Source organism: Tripterygium wilfordii, chromosome 11, assembly GCF_013401445.1.
Source record: "Tripterygium wilfordii isolate XIE 37 chromosome 11, ASM1340144v1, whole genome shotgun sequence".
Lineage (NCBI taxonomy): Eukaryota > Viridiplantae > Streptophyta > Magnoliopsida > Celastrales > Celastraceae > Tripterygium > Tripterygium wilfordii.
Window position 1 is genome coordinate 9,850,264 of NC_052242.1, and position 18,703 is coordinate 9,868,966.

The following is an 18,703-nucleotide window of genomic DNA, read 5'->3' on the forward strand; positions in this document are numbered from 1 at the left end:
GCTGGCTTAACCGCTAACCATGGCGATGATGAACACACGGCGATGATGGTGGTGATTGCCAACACAGCGGCACTTATGCACCAGATTGGGTTTCTAAGGTTTCATCGGAGCAGGAGATTTGGGACTGGAAATGGTGGGGATGATGGCGGTGTGTTAGATTGAGTTTTTTCACGATATTTTGGGATGTACTTAACATAACGTGGGGTTCAAATAGCGATCATCTTTAGAAAAGTAAAGGAGGCCAATCCCCAAAGCTGAGCCGGGCATCCAAAAAAAATCCTTTGAACCATCATGTGTTAAGAATTTTGTTCAAGCTCTAGGTTGTATACTCGTAACGTATCAAAAGTTTACATCATTTTAAGTAGCTATGTGCATCATAAAAGTATTATAAATTTGTTGAAATTAGGTAACATCTCAATCAAATGACATATTTTGAGCCTCTTCCCTAATGGAATCAAACAGCGTAGAGGATAGATAACGCTCCCCAAGACTTGGAAAAATCACCTACATGAAACCAAAATAAGCCTAAATTAGTAAAATCTTCTCCAAAATGCCTCCAAGAAACAGTATTCAAGCTATCAATGTACTTGATCACACTCCCTAATTTAGCCAGTGCACTATAACAACCGAATCATCATGTTTTTTGGAGGTTCTATGTAGTTTATCAACTTGAAAAAAAGGTTATCAAACTTACAACAATGAGTTTTCCAGCACTTTCAGGCCTCTTTGCTAGCTTTATTGCAGCAGCTGTTGCAGCTCCAGATGATATCCCTACCTGGAGGACAAAAGCAAAATGCTGACTTTCGCATCAAATAGGGGAAGATGAAATTGTCTTGCAACAAAAATGCAATAATCAAAATTCCAATTACCAACAAACCTTCTCTCAAGGCAAGCAGCCTTGCAGTATCAATAGCTTCTGCGCTTGAAACCTAAAAAGTGACAGATGAAAATGAAAGAGAAACAAAAAAATCTATCAGCTTCAGAATTTGATTTCTTAGGAAAGGCATTCTATCACGTCAAAATAAAAATACAGTAGCATAACTATTGTTGAGTAGATGTCAAAATAAAGCAAATGATTAGCAATTTAGTTTCAGTACTTGAATGACTTCATCAAGCAACTCAACATCCAAAACAGCAGGGATGATACCAGCACCAATTCCTTGGATTAGATGCAGACCTGCAGTAAGACATCAACTTAGTAACTAATCAATGTCTATAAATAGTGCCTATCTCGGACTGGCTTCAATCAAACTCAATCACGGACATCCATTAACCGATAAAGATAGTTTGTATTTTAGTCTTTAGAACATGCTTCTCCTGTCAATCAGTGGAAAGATTATCAGTCTAATAATTTAAGAGAGCTGACATAGTTAACATGGCGAAAGTAGGATTATTTGGTCAACTGCCAACTTGAAGTACTAAATCTGGAAGGAACAAGTTTGTCTTAACCTCTAGTCACGTACCAGTTAAGACATTACATGAACCAATTCAGATTTTTGAGCATGTCGGAGAACAGTCGACCACGAGTTTGCTATTTTAACATCACAAATCCAGTTAACCTACAAAAGTAATGAAATACTATCTACCCAGTTTATATGTCAATGCTCCTTGCATAATTACTTTGTTCACTTGTTGGCTTTAAGTGCCCAACAAAAACCAAAAATCATATAATTTAATTATTATCCATGTAGAAAATAAAAGTGGACTTGACCCGAAAAACTCGACCAAAAAATTTCCTTTAACACAGATGAAACATACATATAAGCAATCCTAGCATACAGCAACTTATATAACTTGATCCTCTCAGCCAGTCGATCAACATAAGCCCTCTATTTAAGTCATGAAGCACCATTTTTTTCACTTGAATATTGTTTATACCATTGAACTATTAATCTTTAATGATCATTGTTCAAGTAATCAACCTGAGGGCCATTTTATTGGCTCTTGGGTGTATTTGATCTAAAGGTGAATGTCATCAAAAGCAATCTCATTCCGGTAGGTCATTATCTCAACCCTCATCTCTTGGTTGATTTGCTTGGTTGTGGTGTTACAATCTCCCTCTCCAACACTTGGGACTTCTCTTAGAAGCCAAATATAAAGATAGACATGACACGACAAACTCTAAAATAGTTTCTCCATCCTCATTTCTATCCCCAAACTCATACCCTTTATGTACACTATCAAAGTTTTCACTATTTCTCCTTACATGTCCATTTAGGCCTCACCCTAACACTAATAATATTATTTATAAGAAGTAAAAAAGCTTATACAGCAACTAAAAAGAAGAAAAAGAAAGAGAACTTGGGCTAAACTAAAATTTTACTCACCAGGTTTTCCTCCACTCAAGACTGCGCTTTCAACTGGTTCTACACTTCTACACCATAAAGCTAGAGTTGGCAGAAAAAAATTACACTATCAACATAAAAAAATACAAAATACAAAATAAAAAAAGAAGTGGAACTATTTGCTTTGCTATCTCTCTCCCTCACATACAAACACAAGAAATGACTACCTTTATCTCAGGGTTTTTCTCCTTCAGGAACTTTCCAGCACCAGTTACGGTGCCACCAGTCCCAATCCCTGAAACCAGGGCATCAACTCTCCCTCCCGAGTCTTTCCATATCTCAGGTCCAGTGGTTTCATAGTGAATCTGCATAAGCAACGTCAATATTCTAACAAATCCTCTAAAATAGAATACAATACATCAGCAGAAGTATACCTTTGGATTTGCAGGATTTTCAAATTGATTAAGCATATAACCGTAGGGTGTGTTGCTTAGTATTTCCTGGGACTTCTCAAGAACCCCATTAAAACCCCTGGCTGGATTAGTGACGTACAACTGAGCACCAAATGCTTTGAGGACAATTCTTCTTTCGAGGCTCACTATAGCTGGCATAACAAGGATTACCTTGTAACCCTTTACTGCTGCGATAAATGCCATACTGATGCCAGTATTACCGCTGGTAGGCTCAATGAGGACAGTCTTTGGCCAAAGGTTTCAACATAGCCCAGAAAGCACAAGAAGAATAATATCAGTTTGATGTTATAGCATTTGTAATTTTTATAGAGTTTCTGAATATTCATACAAACCTTCCCCGCCTCCCCGGGGTAATTAAACCTTTGTCTTCTGCGTCCTTGATCATGCTATATGCGATTCTGCAGTTGAGAGAGAAAATCCAAGTGTTATGATGAGCCAAGGTAGAGTTCTACACATTTACACAATGAAACACAGAGACTCAAATGAAGAAAAAAAAAATTATATGCCTGTCTTTGACACTTGAGCAAGGTTCCATGTTTTCCAACTTGGCAGCAATACGAGCTACACAACCTTCAACAACATTGTTGAGATATACCATTGGGGTATTTCCAATTAACTGCAAGCCCCACCACCAAATAAAAAAATATCAATAAAAACGAACAGCTAGAAGTGTACTGCATGTGATCGTAGCTACTTTGGACAAAGGCAATGTGAAATTTCATTTTCATCAAGGAAAAACTGCAAGTAAATGCATTAAAAGAATTAGGAAAGTTTTGAACAGACAATACAATCTTGAATGCACTTTATGTATTGTTGAAAGAATCGGGTTTCAGTACTATTTAATTTTGGTTCAGTGAAGTGGTGTGTAGGGATGATAACAGAACCAAACATTTGTGTAAAACACCCATTCATTCAAACACCCAATTGAGGGTTTACGCTCTGACATTGCTTAATGTTAGAAAAAGAACAATACCAAAGAAAAAACATAGCTGTTCTGGGTCTGAAGTCCATGTGTTTCAAAATTGAAAACAACCCAACAAAAACATTTAGCAGAGAAAAAACAGCAGTACCCAAGAAAAGACAGTCCAATTTTGCAAGCAAAACTGCAAACTCAATAACCCAACACAATAATTCGTACAGAGAAGCAAGAAACACAAACTGAATATGCAAATAAAGAGGAAACAAGTCCAGCAATACAGATTCTTGATTCTCGAATAGAAAAATAAAACAACAAGCGATAACAAAACTAGAGTAGAGCGAAAGCCACTCACAGGGGTTCCTTCTCTGCAAAAATCTTTGACACAAAGATTTTATGAGATTGTCCTCTTGAGTCTTGACTCTTGAGAGGGTCAATCTTGCTGCCATGGAGAATTACTTGGAGAGCAAGCACAATTCGGCATTGTTTATATTTTCTCAGTACATGTTGTCGATGGTAGGGTAGGGCTTCTCAATTGTCGTCAATCAATCTTCTCTTATTACATCACTCAAATGGACAAAAGACCATGACACAAGAAGGAAACGAAAAAAGCCTCTGCTAACTCTGTTTTTCCTCTACTTAATATAAATAATAATAAAAAAAGCTGTTTTTACATTTCTTGTGTATTTTGACGTCTTTTTTTTTCTCAGGTGCGATAATTTAAGGGTTGCACTTTTCGAACCCCTATAACTCTGTACAAACCCCCCATATCCCATCTCATCAATCAATAAAATAATTTCTACATTTTGCATGTGGCTCATGTATAAAGGGTGCGTAGAAAAGACTCATTGAACAGAAAGACTGATTACTATTCATGAGCATGCCGTTACTATTGACGTAGACCGTATGAGAATCTTGACAGTCTATCTCCTCTCTCTCAACAAACACTTCCACCTCTGGGTCGGATTTTTGATCAACTCTAATCTTTCACGGTTTCACCCACACCATATCCACCTATATATATCTCTTTCTTTCTATGTGTATATCCTCCAGTACAACAGTCTCTGTATGTTCATTTTATCGGTTTCAAGTTTTCATGGTGGAGTAGTCGTTCATGTACACATAACAGTATAAGCCTCCACATGTTGTGGATATGGATTACTTGAGCGATCTTTTCGTCTACCACTTGCCAAGCAGTTCAAGTGAACATGTAAATACAAATATTGATTTAATATTTTTTATTTAGTGCATTTTAAGTAAATATTTTTGATTTAGTGTTTTTCTGCAAATACTCAGTATAAATTATATTGTTGGTAGGATGATTTTATCTTAGTCGAAATAAAGCAAGAAGACGAACATGCGGACGAGATGGCAGATAATATCGAAGTTGACAATAGAGGTGAATTTGAAACTAATATGATATAATGTTTTAGTCAAGCAAAATATGAGCTCTTTTGTTATGTTGAATGAATAATACATTATCAAAAGAAGACTAACACATTATCAGGTGTTCAAATCACGGCAATCGTTGATCTATTGGGTTCAATAAACCGGACGCAAAGTGGGATATATCATCGTCATTTATAGATCAGATATTGCTGGGTTCGGTAAAAAACACAGATTATAATTCAAATGTGATCGTGGTGGCAATTACCAAAGCAAGAAACCCTCAACAACGCAGACTGGCACCAAAAAAATAAAATGTCCGTTCAAATTGAGAGGGAGGAAAATGAAGCTAAACAATGATTGGATGGTGGACATGGTGTGTGCGGAGCATAATCATGATCCTGCATCATATATGGAGGGATATCCATACCCCGGTCGGCTTTCTAAATCTGAAATTCAAATTATGGTTGACATGTCCGCACAAAATGCCAAGTCACGGGACATATTGACGGAGTTGAAAAAGCGAGATCCGAACGACGTGAGCACCATCACAAGCATATATAATGCACACAAGAAGCACAATACCGTTGAGAGATCGGGTCAATCACATGTGCAAGTTGTGTTGTCATTCCTCAACAACCATGAGTACTTTTTCGATTATCAGGCAAACCATACAACCAATGAACTCGAAGATTTGTTCTTCGCACATCCTGGCTCGCTAGATCGATTGCGTGCATTCCTGCACGTGTTGTTGATGGATGCGACATATCAGACCAACAGGTACGGGTTGCCTCTTCTTAAAATTTTCAGTGTTACTTCAACTAGTCAGACTTTTTACATAGCGTTTGTATATTTACACTCAGAAAAGGAGGCCAGTTATACTTGGGCTTTGGAATGTTTGCGATCTGCAATGCATGGATGCACTAGCCCACGAGTTATCGTTATGAATAGAGAGTTGGGGCTGATGAAAGAGTGTGCTCAGGTATTTCCCAAGGCTTTGAAACTACTCTGTTGATGGGAGTGATTTTGTTCAGCCTTGGGAGCCTCACAGACATAGTTCCTCATCCGGATGCCTTGAATCGAACATCTTTGAGTACGATTTTTTCCACTCTAATGGACCAGCGAGACACAGTTGCTCCTCTATTTACAATACTCAATGTCTCTCTCCACAGGGAAGTTCGATGCCGAGAAAGGAAAACTACTCTTTATGATCCTATATTCATAAGTTTTCAGCTATACTGCATCCTTACATTAGGGACGTACAAGATCTAAAAGCTGATGGAAATTGCGGCTTTCGATCGATAGTTGTGTGTCTTGGACATGGGAAAGATGAATGACCCAATGTCCGGTATAACCTGATGGCAGAGTTGGACGCATTTCGGAAACAATATGTTGAAATACTTGGCGGTGAAGAGAGTGCATATAGTGCTGAACGCTCACTGAACTTTTTTCGAGATGATATTGTAACACCATTTGAGCATTGGATGACAATGTCAGACATAGGTATGTTGATTGCTTCTGCATACAATGTGATATTGCATGTTCTTCATCATGCAGAGAGTTGGACATATCTACCACTACGTACAGCTTCTCCACCACCTTATCAGCGCGTTACCATTGCTATAGGTCAGGTAAATGGTAATTATTACGTCAAAGTTGGTTGGACAAGGGATTATCCAATATCTCCCATCACGCCTGGATGGGTTCACTGTAGACATACTTGAGCAACTGCATGGGCTATTCCGTATGCGGAACGATTCGATGCGTACATGCACTCATATGGATTCATCAAATCTTCTTCCGAAACTTTTGTTCATGAGCTTGAATAAATTATTGTCTATGTCTTAAAAAATTATTGTCTATGTCTTTACACAAAAATTAAAAAGGAAAATAATAATTAAAAAAATTAATAAAAACCAAAAGAAAAAAGAAAAAATTCAATCATATCTATAGATATATATATATGTATACATATGTATATATATATATATATGTTACAGTTTTTTATGTGCATTTAGTTATGACATGACAACTAGGGAGTCGAGGAGAGGGGTTCAAATATCCAAACATGATTTGAAATTCTAAAATGACAATAATTGCTAAAATATTTTCTTTTTAAAATGCTGAGATACAATAATGATCCATAAAATATTATAAAATAAAGAGTGAACATGAGTGTAAGAATATTAATAGTAAAATTTTCATATTACCCTTTTTTTCTTTTTAGAAAATAAAATAATATTTTATAACAAGTGTAAAAGAGTCTTTTACACATCAAAACTCATTCTCCCTTACCCTTATGAAGAATAACTATTTTTTGTTTTGGTGAGCTTGACTACTCTCCACAAAGGGAGAATAGAGGGTGAAATGAGTTTGGGATTCCACCCTCCAAAACTCAACCAAACAAGATAATATCTAATCTCACCCTCATTCCCCCTCAAAACACCAACCAAATGCCCTGTAAAAGATTTTGAGTGTCACACTCTCATCAAAATCATAGAAACAAGATGTGATTATATGTACAAGAACCATATTCAACTACAATGGTTACAATAAATAGAATCAATGAAAAATGGACACCTGTAAAGAAAAGTTGTCACTGGGAGAGTGACGATAAACCATGAGTTGTGAAAGGACTTGAGATTCTCGGTTGAAGTAACTTGGGCTTGAGAGAACAAGTATTCTCTCCGCATTCCATGAGATTGAGGATCCATCAAGGATATCGATCTTGGAGCTAAGAGAAGGGGACAATGTCAAGCCGACACTCATTGGTATATCTTGCACATCTAGATTTAACAAAAAATACATGGATATAAAAATATTCATGGAATGATCATTTATTTTTCTACCTCCAACCTCTTTCATCTCCTTCTTTACTTCTCTTTCTTCTTCGTCTCCTTCTTCTCTTTCTTCTTCTCGTTCTTCTTCTTCTCTTTCTTCTCTTTTTCTCTTTCTTCTTCTTCTTTCTCTTTCTTCTCTCTCTAGATATATTTTTTTCACAATTTAAAGCTTAAAAAGCATTAGAACTATTTTTTTATTATACATTGCTTTCATTTAGGTGTAGATGTTGGGTATATGATTTTCATTCAGGATTTTCTCGAGTTTTTGAATGTTGGATTTGAAATAGTCTGTCAAGTTCTATAAAATCATTCAAACATGTTCATGTTACTGCTTCAAACAATAACTTAATAAACAAAACCTTTATCATATTTTTTACTGAAGCAAATGACCTTATAAAAACACTCGATCTATAATACATGGTTTTACATCACAATGTCAATACATTAACATGATAATGTAGGTAAATATTAGTCAAATATTAATTTTTGTAATAGTAACATGATGATGTTATTATTTAAAACAGTAACATACGATCACAGATCTAAACTCATATTACGATCTCAGATCTCATATTATGATCTTAGATATCATATCACACCTCATATCTAACAAGATAAAGACAAATACTAATAAAAAGAAGAATAAGAATATGATTGTGGAGGTGTGACGGTGGTGGAGGAGCGACGGTGGCGAACAATGGCAGTGGTGGAGATGGAGGCAAACGTGACAATGGTGGAGATGGAGAGTAGGTGTTTTAGATCTAAGTATTTTTTTTAGATCCATGCCTATTGAAGAAGAATGGCAAATGTAGGGATTATGTAATTATTAATTTTTAAAAGATGTACTTATATGGAAAAGAGAATTTTAGTTTGACCTATGTGTCCAACATTTGTCAAGTGAGTATTAAAATGGCATTTTCCGTAAGAGGAGAAATGAGACCTAATAAGAGAATTTTTTGAGCAAGTGCACGAGTTGATGAACAGTGTCAACATGTTGAATAGAGATAGCACGTTTGTTGACGAGATCGCGAGAAAATGAAGATCAATTGCAATGTGGTTCATTCTGGAATGCATGATTGGATTGTGACAGAGATTGGTATCAACTAGGTTATCACAACGAAAGAATTGCAGTAGATAGCAAAGAAATGTGAAGTTCGTGAAGAAGATTGGATATCAAAATCACTTCAAAATTTGTAGACAAAAGAGAACGATATTCAACTTTAGTTAAGGAGCAAGCTATCGCTCATTATTTGCGAGATCCCTAGAAACTATGATTGTCACTGAAAAAGATGATATTAGAGGAGACAGAGGATATGTCATCAAGATTTCTGACTCAATCTGAATCTGAGAAGACATGAAAACGAAGAGAGTAATTGCGCGGAAGAAAAACACCGTGGCTACGAGTGCCTTTTCATATTTTGCTAAACAAGTAAATAGATAACAACGAAAGCGGAATTATGAATAAAGAGAGAGCAATCAGTTTTAGAATTGACAAAATCAAATTGAATTAAATGTATATATTAGAACGAGACAAAAATCAATTCCATAACCTCCTATACTCTCCTATATTTTCATGCTCTTGGAGCTTGGTTGAGATGGTTGATGGATTTGCGAAGTAGACAGAGAAGTTTGGGGAATTGCTGGTTGATGAAACCTGAGGGTATTTTCATAACAATTGTTTCTGTGAAGGTAGCATTAAAGAACGCATTATTAATGTTAAGTTGCTTGAGAGGCCAGTGATGCATAATCACAATGGAGAGAATGAGATGAATTATGGTTGGTTTAACGACTGGACTAAAGGTTTCAATTTCTCTTTTATATGAAAATGAGTAAAATTACCTCAGATATGTGTGTTGGATAAATTTATGAACTAGCGTAATGGCCGTTAAACCATATTTTTTGGACAAGCTCATGAAAAATGTATATATTATGACGAGACAAAAATCAATTCCATAACCTCCTATACTCTACTAACTACAAATACTATATATATGAAGTTTGCATATTGGTGATGGATTTTGGTAGATATGAAAGAAATTAACCAACTAAGAGAGCAACAATATTATTTTTGTTTATTATGTTATTGTTTTGTTACATTAGGATTATATTCAATTACATTAATATCATTTGAGATATTACATAATATCTAAATACAATATTTACACATCCGAGTCACTAGTTGGAATGATAAGGATGGTGTATATTACCCTGATGTCCAAGGTTTCGAATCCCCTCCCTATTTCAAAAAATAAATAAGATAATTAAATTCTATTACAAATAAAAAAATAAAAATATAGAAATGAATAATCAAATATCAATAACTTAGAGCATTTTTGATAATACTATATTCCTTTCCCAAGATTGTTAGTCAACTTAATATGAAATCAATGCGGAAAATAAACAAATAAGAACACCACAAATTTAATGATGAAACCCAGACTGGGAAAAAACCTCGGGTCTATAAGCGACCATTCTATCAAAGCAATCCACTATGTGAAGAAAAGCTTACAATCTATCGTTACCTACGACTCGATCATACAACTTGACTCAGCGTATGCTTTAACCCCAAATCAACACACCAATGATTTGCAATTGCTCTTGGCGCCTCCAAGACTCTTTGTACTCAAGTACGATCCACGTAACTTCTGAGGTAGCCTGCGTAGGTTACTTCGAAATAGTGCAGTCTTGCTCTTCTTCTTCCTCCTCTTATAGATCAGTTAGAGAAATCAACAGAGCAACACTCAAACACGAAACTCACGCTCTCTCATAATGAATACAGACATGAATCACTCATCAGAACATCTAAGAGAGTGGAAAAACAAAACAAACAAAAACATACTCGAAGCACAAATTATTTCTCTCAAGGTTTTTCTCTCTCAAAGCTTCGATGTCCTTCATTCCATGTGGATGTGCTTTATATAGACACCATGAACCACTTCTGATAATCTCAGATGTTGATCAGGTGTTTATCTTGAAAATAATTGCTACACATGATTAAGATAAAAACCAACACACATAAATCCAATTAATAGACATTAGTTCTTATCCAATAACTAACAAACAAGGAGTCCATATCAACTTTAATTAATCCACAAGGAGTCCATATCAATCTTTAGTACTTTGTTCCTATCACATCTCTTGTATTAGATAATATCCAGATCAATTTTATCTAAATAAAAACGTGTTCCAAATCAATACAGAGATAGAGTTCAAGCAAAACAAAAACTGTAGTGTTCAAGTAAACACAAACTGTAGATTCAGATCTGGTAACCTCTGAAGCTAAGCTTACATCAAGATTATACGATACAAGTGTCGTCATATCTTATCATACAAGTGTCATATCAGTGTAGGATTTTTAATCCCAACAATTTTCAATGGGTAGTCAAATGGAGATGCAAATTCAATAACTATCATTTTGCATCCCAACCCAAACAATTCTCTCCAACGGGGGCATCAAATGAAAAACCACATTTGATGTTCTCCACTTTTAGATGCAAATTTACATCTAGTGGAGAGAGCAATCACGAGATGTAAAAATTGGATGGCAAAGGTACAAGAGCCGTTAACGGCGGGTGCGAAGGCATCTTGTGCTTTTTCAAACTTCATGAGATGCTCTTTGCTTCTTTGGACTTCGTCGATCCGCTTTTGCTTCTTCGGACTTCATCGATTTTGTGTAGTTTGATTTAAGACTGCTCTATACTTGTGCTTCTTCGGACTACTCTCTGCTTCATTAATTAGATTATTATGATAATATTCCTTAACAAAAATTTTTTTTATCTAAACGGATCCTAGATATCTAGCCCATTTTATAATTTCATTTATAAAATTTGTTAATATCGAAGAAGGGCTTCGTTATAGTGGACTAATTTAAATGAATTTTTTAAAATGGTTTTGGTATTTTGGGTTGGAGTTGGTGATTTTTGAGAAATCAAATAAGATATCGACATATCATAATAGTAATGAAATGGGAGATACCGTAAGAGTGTATTTGAATTGAGAGATATTGTAAGAGTGTGTTTCTATTGAGGGATTTGGAGAGAATGGAAAAAGTTTCTTACAACTCCTTGTTTGGATAATTTAAAAAAATTAAATGGAGGGATTCGAGAAGGATTAAAGGGAAGATTTCATTAAACTTTTGTCAAAATACTAACTCTCAAAATGGGATGGGGTAAATTTACAAGGAAAAAATGACTGATTAAGTTATTTATAAGTTAAAAATATATTTTACCCTTGTACATCATAATTAAACATAAGAATAAATTAGCAAAATAAAATCAATTTTATTTTCATTTCTTTTTTATATATCCAACATGAGAGTGGAAAAAAAATATTTTCTCCTCAATTTCCTTTCCTCTAAATCCCTCATCCAAGCACGCACTATTCAGCAGGACAAAAATGACATAAGGAATGACGAATAGCCCATTACCTGGCAGCCTGGAGTCAAAGTCAAGACATAGTTCCTAGAAGCTAGATCTTACTGATGCACTGGATAAGGCCATTGGAGACGCTCACTAGTCACTTGCAGATATAAGACACCCAATAGTCACTCCATAGTTCCTATTGGAAAAGAATTTGTTGGAATTATTCCAATAATTTCACCTCATCTCCACCATTGAATGTATTAGATGTAGTGTTGTCAAATCAATATATGGTGGAGATGGGGTGAAATTGTTGGAATAATTCCAGCCCCCTGTCCCGTTCCTACTTCCTACTGATGCAATAATCAAAATACTGGTGGGAGAAAGCCGAGTACAAATTGCCACACTCTCCGCAGCCTCTAATCGCCGCCTCTCTCCGCCGAATAGCGTACCAAGAACAATTAAGAGATGGCAGAGGAGCACAGAATTGCTGTTCCCAGAGTAAAATTGGGGAATCAGGGACTCCAGGTAAAAAACCCATTTTGGTTTTCTTGATGATTTCAACCCATAAATGCTTCAGGAAGTTCTGTATTTTACTTATTTTGGGGCAATGTTCGACCTGCTGCTTTGTGTTTTAGGTATTATCTGAAATATTATTGTTTTAAAAATGATAATGTCACTGGTTACTCGTGTTCAATGAATTCTCTATATGTAATCTGATTCAGTGATTAGAATTAGAGGGCTTAATTTGTGTTGTTACTTCTCATTACATTGCTTGTAGGTATCTAAGTTGGGTTTTGGCTGTATGGGTCTCACTGGAGTCTACAATGATCCTCTACCTGAGGAAATTGGCATATCGGTCATCAAGCACGCATTCCATAAGGGGATTACGTTCTTTGATACATCAGATGTATATGGGGCTGATCATGCTAATGAAATTTTAGTTGGAAAGGTAAAACTATCTTGTTTCTTGAATTATGTGGTGCTTAGTCTCCGACGTTGAAATCTGAGAATATCATAAAACCTATTAGTATTGTACTTTAGATTATGATCTTACAAGCATTTTGAAATTGATTGAGTTTGGTAAAATTATCTTGTACTGACTGCCTAACTTACAAGGAAAAAAATTTCTTCTAATTGTTAAAAGTTAGTGTGTTCCCAGTTGTTTACCTGTTGCTTTGAGTATTCTACTGTGAATGGCTAAAGGGGAACGTTAGCGAGGCAAAACTTGGACTTTCAAGGATTTTATTCCCTGTTTTTTATTTTTTATTTTTCTAATGAAGCAGTATTTAGTTCTGTAAAATGTTGATAAACAGAAATTTCAACAAGTATTTTGTGTTGTGTTGTATTGTTTGCTTGTAGATAGAACCTTAGTTCATGCCTTCCGTAAAGATACAAGGATTCGCATTATTCAACCGAGGGTGTTCCTATATGTAAAGCTTTTATTCATGAAAATGTTTCTGCTTAGTTGAATTTCACTTTCTTTTATTCTTCTGTTCTCTTTAGATTTTCCTTTGCAGTCAAATTTCATGTTTGTATGTGTAGATCTTGTGTGGGGATAAGAACACACGTTAAGATGTATCCAAGTAATCACAGTTCTCTTCCTCCACGCCCGTTTTTTCATGCAAAAAAACTTAGATCAGAGTTATAGTGCATGATTTTATTGTTTATAATTTCTTCTACCTGCTTCAGTTCCGTTTTAATTTCATCCATTTTTGGAAAATTTGCTTTGCTTATGGTTTGTACTCAGCTCCCACAGAGTTCCATTTTAATTTTTAGTGAAATCTTTCAGGCACTAAAGCAGTTGCCTCGAGAAAAGATCCAATTGGCCACAAAGTTTGGAATAATCAAAGACGAATCTGGTAATATGGGGGTAAAAGGAACTCCTGAGTATGTCCGTTCATCTTGTCTAGCTAGCCTTCAGCGGCTAGATACGGACTATATCGATCTCTACTATGCACATCGAATTGACAGATCTATACCCATAGAGGACACTGTAAGTGCTTCATTTCCGTGGTGTTCTTTATATTTCTAGTAGGTGTAGGTATCCATTAGCTTTTAAGTAATTCATAGATTCTATTCAACCCAAGTCATTTTTTGGATTTGGTACGAATAGCTACTCTAGATCGTAACCAAGGTTTTCTTTTGTTTCTTTCTCTTAGATGGCGGAACTAAAGAAGTTGGTTGAAGAACAAAAAATAAAATACATTGGGCTATCTGAAGCTAGTCCAGACACAATAAGAAGAGCACATGTTGTTCACCCCATCGCCGCTCTACAGATGGAATGGTCACTGTGGACTCGTGAAATTGAGGAAGATATAGTCCCTCTGTGCAGGTTCCTCAATACTGTCCCTAGATTTCTTTTGGAAGATCCTATCTAGAGTTTTTCCATGCTTCCAAGTTAATTCTGGAAGTAAAATATATTAGTAATTTGAAATTATTGCAATTCTAGTATATCAACATATTTTTCCCTCCACTCCAGTTCGGATGAGTATTTATCTTTTTTTTTCCTGTGGTACGCCTCCAGAGCATATGTTGAGTGATTTTCATTTTTATAATGTGCAGGGAACTTGGAATCGGAATAGTCCCATACAGTCCTCTAGGACGTGGAATTTTTGGTGGGAAAGCAGTTGTTGAAAGTGTGCCAGAAAATAGTTTTCTGGTAGAGAACAGATCAGTTTTTGGCGTTTTTAATTGTGATTTATGATGATGCCATGATGACTATAGGTTTTATCAAAAAATTGAAATATGTATTATTTAATATTTTCATTTTATTCCTTATATTAGTTAATGTCACCATTTATTTCTTATGTTAGGTATCACTTCCACGGTTTCAAGGAGAGAACTTGGAAAAAAACAAGATACTGTATAATCGTCTGGAAAAGCTGGCTGAGAAGCACGGGTGCTCCCCTGCACAACTTGCACTTGCGTGGGTTTTTCATCAAGGGGACGATGTAGCACCTATCCCTGGTAAGTGACTCCTTTCTGTTCCCATTTACCTGCAGTTAAGTCGTGATGTATATCTCGGCTTTGATTGCGGCTCTCAGCTATAATGATAATAAAAAAAATGGCTTATGCAAAAAAAAAAGAAAAGGAATGATGTATATGCATATCCCATTCCTTTTGATGGGGTGAAGAATATGAACTTTCCGATAAATGTGTAACCTCTGCATCAGCATCTACAAATACAATTATGATATTGTAATTGTTATTTGCTGTTTGTGAAAATAACAAGCAAGGTGTTGCTATAGATTATCCTGAATATATGTACCTGTAATGTATACTTTTCAGATTTGTTGTTGTTGAACATTTTTTGACCCTCGCTTCTCTCTTTCTTGCTGTCTAGGGACAACTAAAGTTAAAAATCTTGACAATAATATTGGTTCCTTGAACGTGAAGCTGACAAAAGAAGATTTGAATGAAATCTGTGATGTTATACCCATCGAAGAGGTGGCAGGGCCAAGAGTACATGAGAAACTTTATCGCCACTCATGGAAGTTTGCTGATACCCCAGCAAAAGACAAGAAGACAGCAACTTAAAATGATCGATCTTGCAGTTTATGCTTCATGACTTTCCCCTTTATTTATGCCTCTTTCCTACTAAAGCTTGATGTGATCCAATGAAGCTTTGTCGAAGTTATGCTTAGAGAAGCTTTTGTTTGGGCAGACCTGCTGCTAAATGTTATCTTTTCTCTGATGAACTAAAATGTTGTGTCTTTAACTTGACAAGAGAACTAACTACATTCTATGTTGTTGATGTGGAACTTATGTCTGTATTGAATTAGAAAACAAGCTGGGAATATGAATGCTGCTTCTTATAAGGTCTTGTTACTAAGTCTCAGTTTAATCACTGCATTCATTAATTTTTAATTAGAGGAAGTCTTTAAGTCACGAAAAATGTTAACAATGTAATTATGATTTCAGGTTGTTCGTGAGCGATGATTCATGAATATAACCTTTTCTTTAAGTGACCGAATGAGAATTTCCTATTATTGTCATGAGTAATATCTCACATCTCACTAGCATAACCCAATTGAGTGATATATAAGTAGAGATATTATGCCTTTTACATAAGTACATGTTTTCTTGTCTAAGAATTAATGACGTCGGTCTATAAAGAAGAAATTTGTGGGCATCTGTGACTCAGAACAAACGATATCTTTGATACGACTTTGAATTTTCTAATATGGTATCAAAGCAAAGATTTGTTCATGGAATGATGAAACAAGGTAGCCACTCTCTCTAACAAGTTCGCTTGTCATGTTTAGTATATATAGACCCGTATGTATACTAAATAACATAAAAGACTCCCCTAAAATTCCGAAGGCGCTACCCCCCAGATTTCCACTTAATTTTGCCCACAATGACATAAAATCATTTGTTCGCCTCTGCAACCATCCTTATATTTTGTCATGGCTTGGCCCCTAGTTATTGACCGGAATAGTTTGTTGTGGATAAATGCCACTAATTGATAAATATATTTTTTTAGCCACAAAAGTAGAAATACTTAATATAGAGACCATTAAACCCTAATTCTACCCTTTTGGTTCTAAATGGTCCAAAGGGTAGGCCCGACCTAAGTTTCAAAATTGAGGCCCATTGTAATTGACGCGCTAGATCTCTTGTGCAACCAAAGCAAGGGCTTTAACAAGACGGTATCATTTTTGGTAAACTTTACTCATATCCGAATGTTTACGAAAGACACCCCTTGTCAAGCGCATCCATTAGAATGTAAGATTTTTATAAACACACTAAAAGTACATAAAATGTGAAACATTTTACAAATGCACCCCAAGGCATAAAAACAGAGGAAAAGACCGGGATAGAGGGCATGTCAAATGTACAAAAAATCTACCAGCCAAAACACAAGGATTTCTACAACAATAATCTTGGCTTGCTCAACAAAACTTGTTGCATCTGCTGTAGGATTAGCTAGTGGTGGCTCAGGAGAATTATGTCCATCTTGTAACTTCTACCTGAATAATGGAATGAATGATTCCGTTATAAAATCCATCAATCTTAACGCAAAAACCTAGATTAAGACCCATGAATCACTAATGAACAAAATGCAGAACCTGCCTACACTGTAGCCAAAACCACAAGTAGATAACAATTCATATTTTCAACGAATCACTTGACTAACGAATGACTCATAAACCCTTAATGGACAGTTTTGATATTGATGCAATTGACTAGTAGATGACCAAGAAATTGAAGTCTCAAACTTGCACAACTGGAGAAGGCGCGAGACCAAGAATCGGAAATTAAAGGTGAGGACAATGAGAGAGAGAGAAGAGGTAAGAAGCTAAAGAATCAACAATCGTGAAGATTTGAGAGGGGTTATGTGGATTTCTCAAGCTCTTAACCTCATCTCGGACTGATTCCTAACCCACATATCGACAAAACCCTAAGACCCAAACAACGAAGCACAGGTATAAGGACTCCCAACCCACAGATCGATAAAACCCAATAACCGAAATAAACAAAACCTAACAACTTACCATTATGATATGGCGGTGATCCAAGCAGTGGAGATGTGCATAGGTTGGAGATACTCTCTTTCGTGATCTACAATGAGATCAGAGACACACGAATCCCTATTTGGCTTTCGTGGTCTAGGCAAACATCTTCTGTACTTTGTTCTTTGAATATGCTAGGGATGGGGAGCCCGCTTGGTGAAGCGGAGCGGCTTCACTAAACAACAAAATTTGTTGGGCAGTTTCGCTCGCAAAACGGGGCAGAACTGCCCTACCAGAATAAGCTCTCAAAGGGAGTTTATTCTAGAGTTGATTGTCAAACCCGCCCCAAAATTACTTTTTTTAAAAAAAATTTGATGTGGGTCCCACGCCTTTTTGCATTGGACCCACGCCAAAACATATTATTCATATTAAATAGATTTATATTTATATTAAATGGATTTATTTTATTTTAAATATATTTATATATTTAATAAATGCATATTTATATTATACATATTATTCATATTAAATATATTCATATTAATGTTAAATAGATTTATATTTATACTAGATAGATTTATAATATTATATACTTTTTAGACTAATTTTTTAAACAAATTATTATAAAATTTTAATTTATAATATTATAAAATCTAAAATATTTTTCCGCTAGCGTCAGTTTTTTAATTCGCTAAACACCCTACAGCATTTAACAATTTTTTTCCCACAGCTTTTTCGCTAACATTAAAAATCAATATAACCGCTTTACCAAACGGACACGAGGTGTTATGAGCAGAGGACTGAAAAAATACGTGATCAATGCGAAGTCAAAGTAAGTAGGGGTGTCTTTAGTAAACTTAGGGATGTGACTAAAGTTTACCACCATTTTTACTCAAGCAGGAAAAACGAACCCTTGTATTGATTGTTGTCTTGAGACAAAGATGAAGACCAATTAGGTCCAAACTTGTGACGCTAGACTTGAGCCC

The 18,703-nt window shown here is 35.6% G+C and overlaps 2 protein-coding genes and 1 pseudogene across 2 annotated transcripts; 2 read left to right on the top strand and 1 right to left on the bottom strand.

Annotated features, from left to right (window-relative positions):
• Positions 1–222: 222 nt before the first annotated feature.
• On the bottom strand, positions 223–4,267 carry LOC120009757 (annotated as a pseudogene).
• A 1,166-nt stretch (positions 4,268–5,433) lies between these two features.
• LOC120008767 (protein FAR1-RELATED SEQUENCE 5-like) lies at positions 5,434–6,075 on the top strand. Its single transcript, XM_038859141.1, has one exon. The coding sequence runs from the start codon at positions 5,434–5,436 to the stop codon at positions 6,073–6,075; it is 642 nt and encodes a 213-aa protein (XP_038715069.1).
• A 6,522-nt stretch (positions 6,076–12,597) lies between these two features.
• On the top strand, positions 12,598–16,079 carry LOC120009754 (perakine reductase-like). The gene is made up of 7 exons (XM_038860451.1): positions 12,598–12,786; positions 13,040–13,210; positions 14,051–14,254; positions 14,421–14,593; positions 14,824–14,920; positions 15,075–15,228; positions 15,605–16,079. Exons 1-7 carry the CDS (start codon positions 12,727–12,729, stop codon positions 15,796–15,798), a joined length of 1,053 nt encoding a protein of 350 aa, XP_038716379.1. The 5' UTR covers positions 12,598–12,726; the 3' UTR covers positions 15,799–16,079.
• Positions 16,080–18,703: the final 2,624 nt, after the last annotated feature.

Bases quoted from the DNA above. Each gene is read 5' to 3' on its own strand.
- LOC120008767 (XM_038859141.1), top strand. From the start codon at position 5,434: ATGGTGTGTGCGGAGCATAATCATGATCCTGCATCATATATGGAGGGA.
- LOC120009754 (XM_038860451.1), top strand. From the start codon at position 12,727: ATGGCAGAGGAGCACAGAATTGCTGTTCCCAGAGTAAAATTGGGGAAT. The intron at 14,594-14,823 runs GTTCCTCAATAC...TATAATGTGCAG, and splicing joins GATATAGTCCCTCTGTGCAG to GGAACTTGGAATCGGAATAG. The intron at 14,921-15,074 runs GTAGAGAACAGA...TTCTTATGTTAG, and splicing joins TGCCAGAAAATAGTTTTCTG to GTATCACTTCCACGGTTTCA.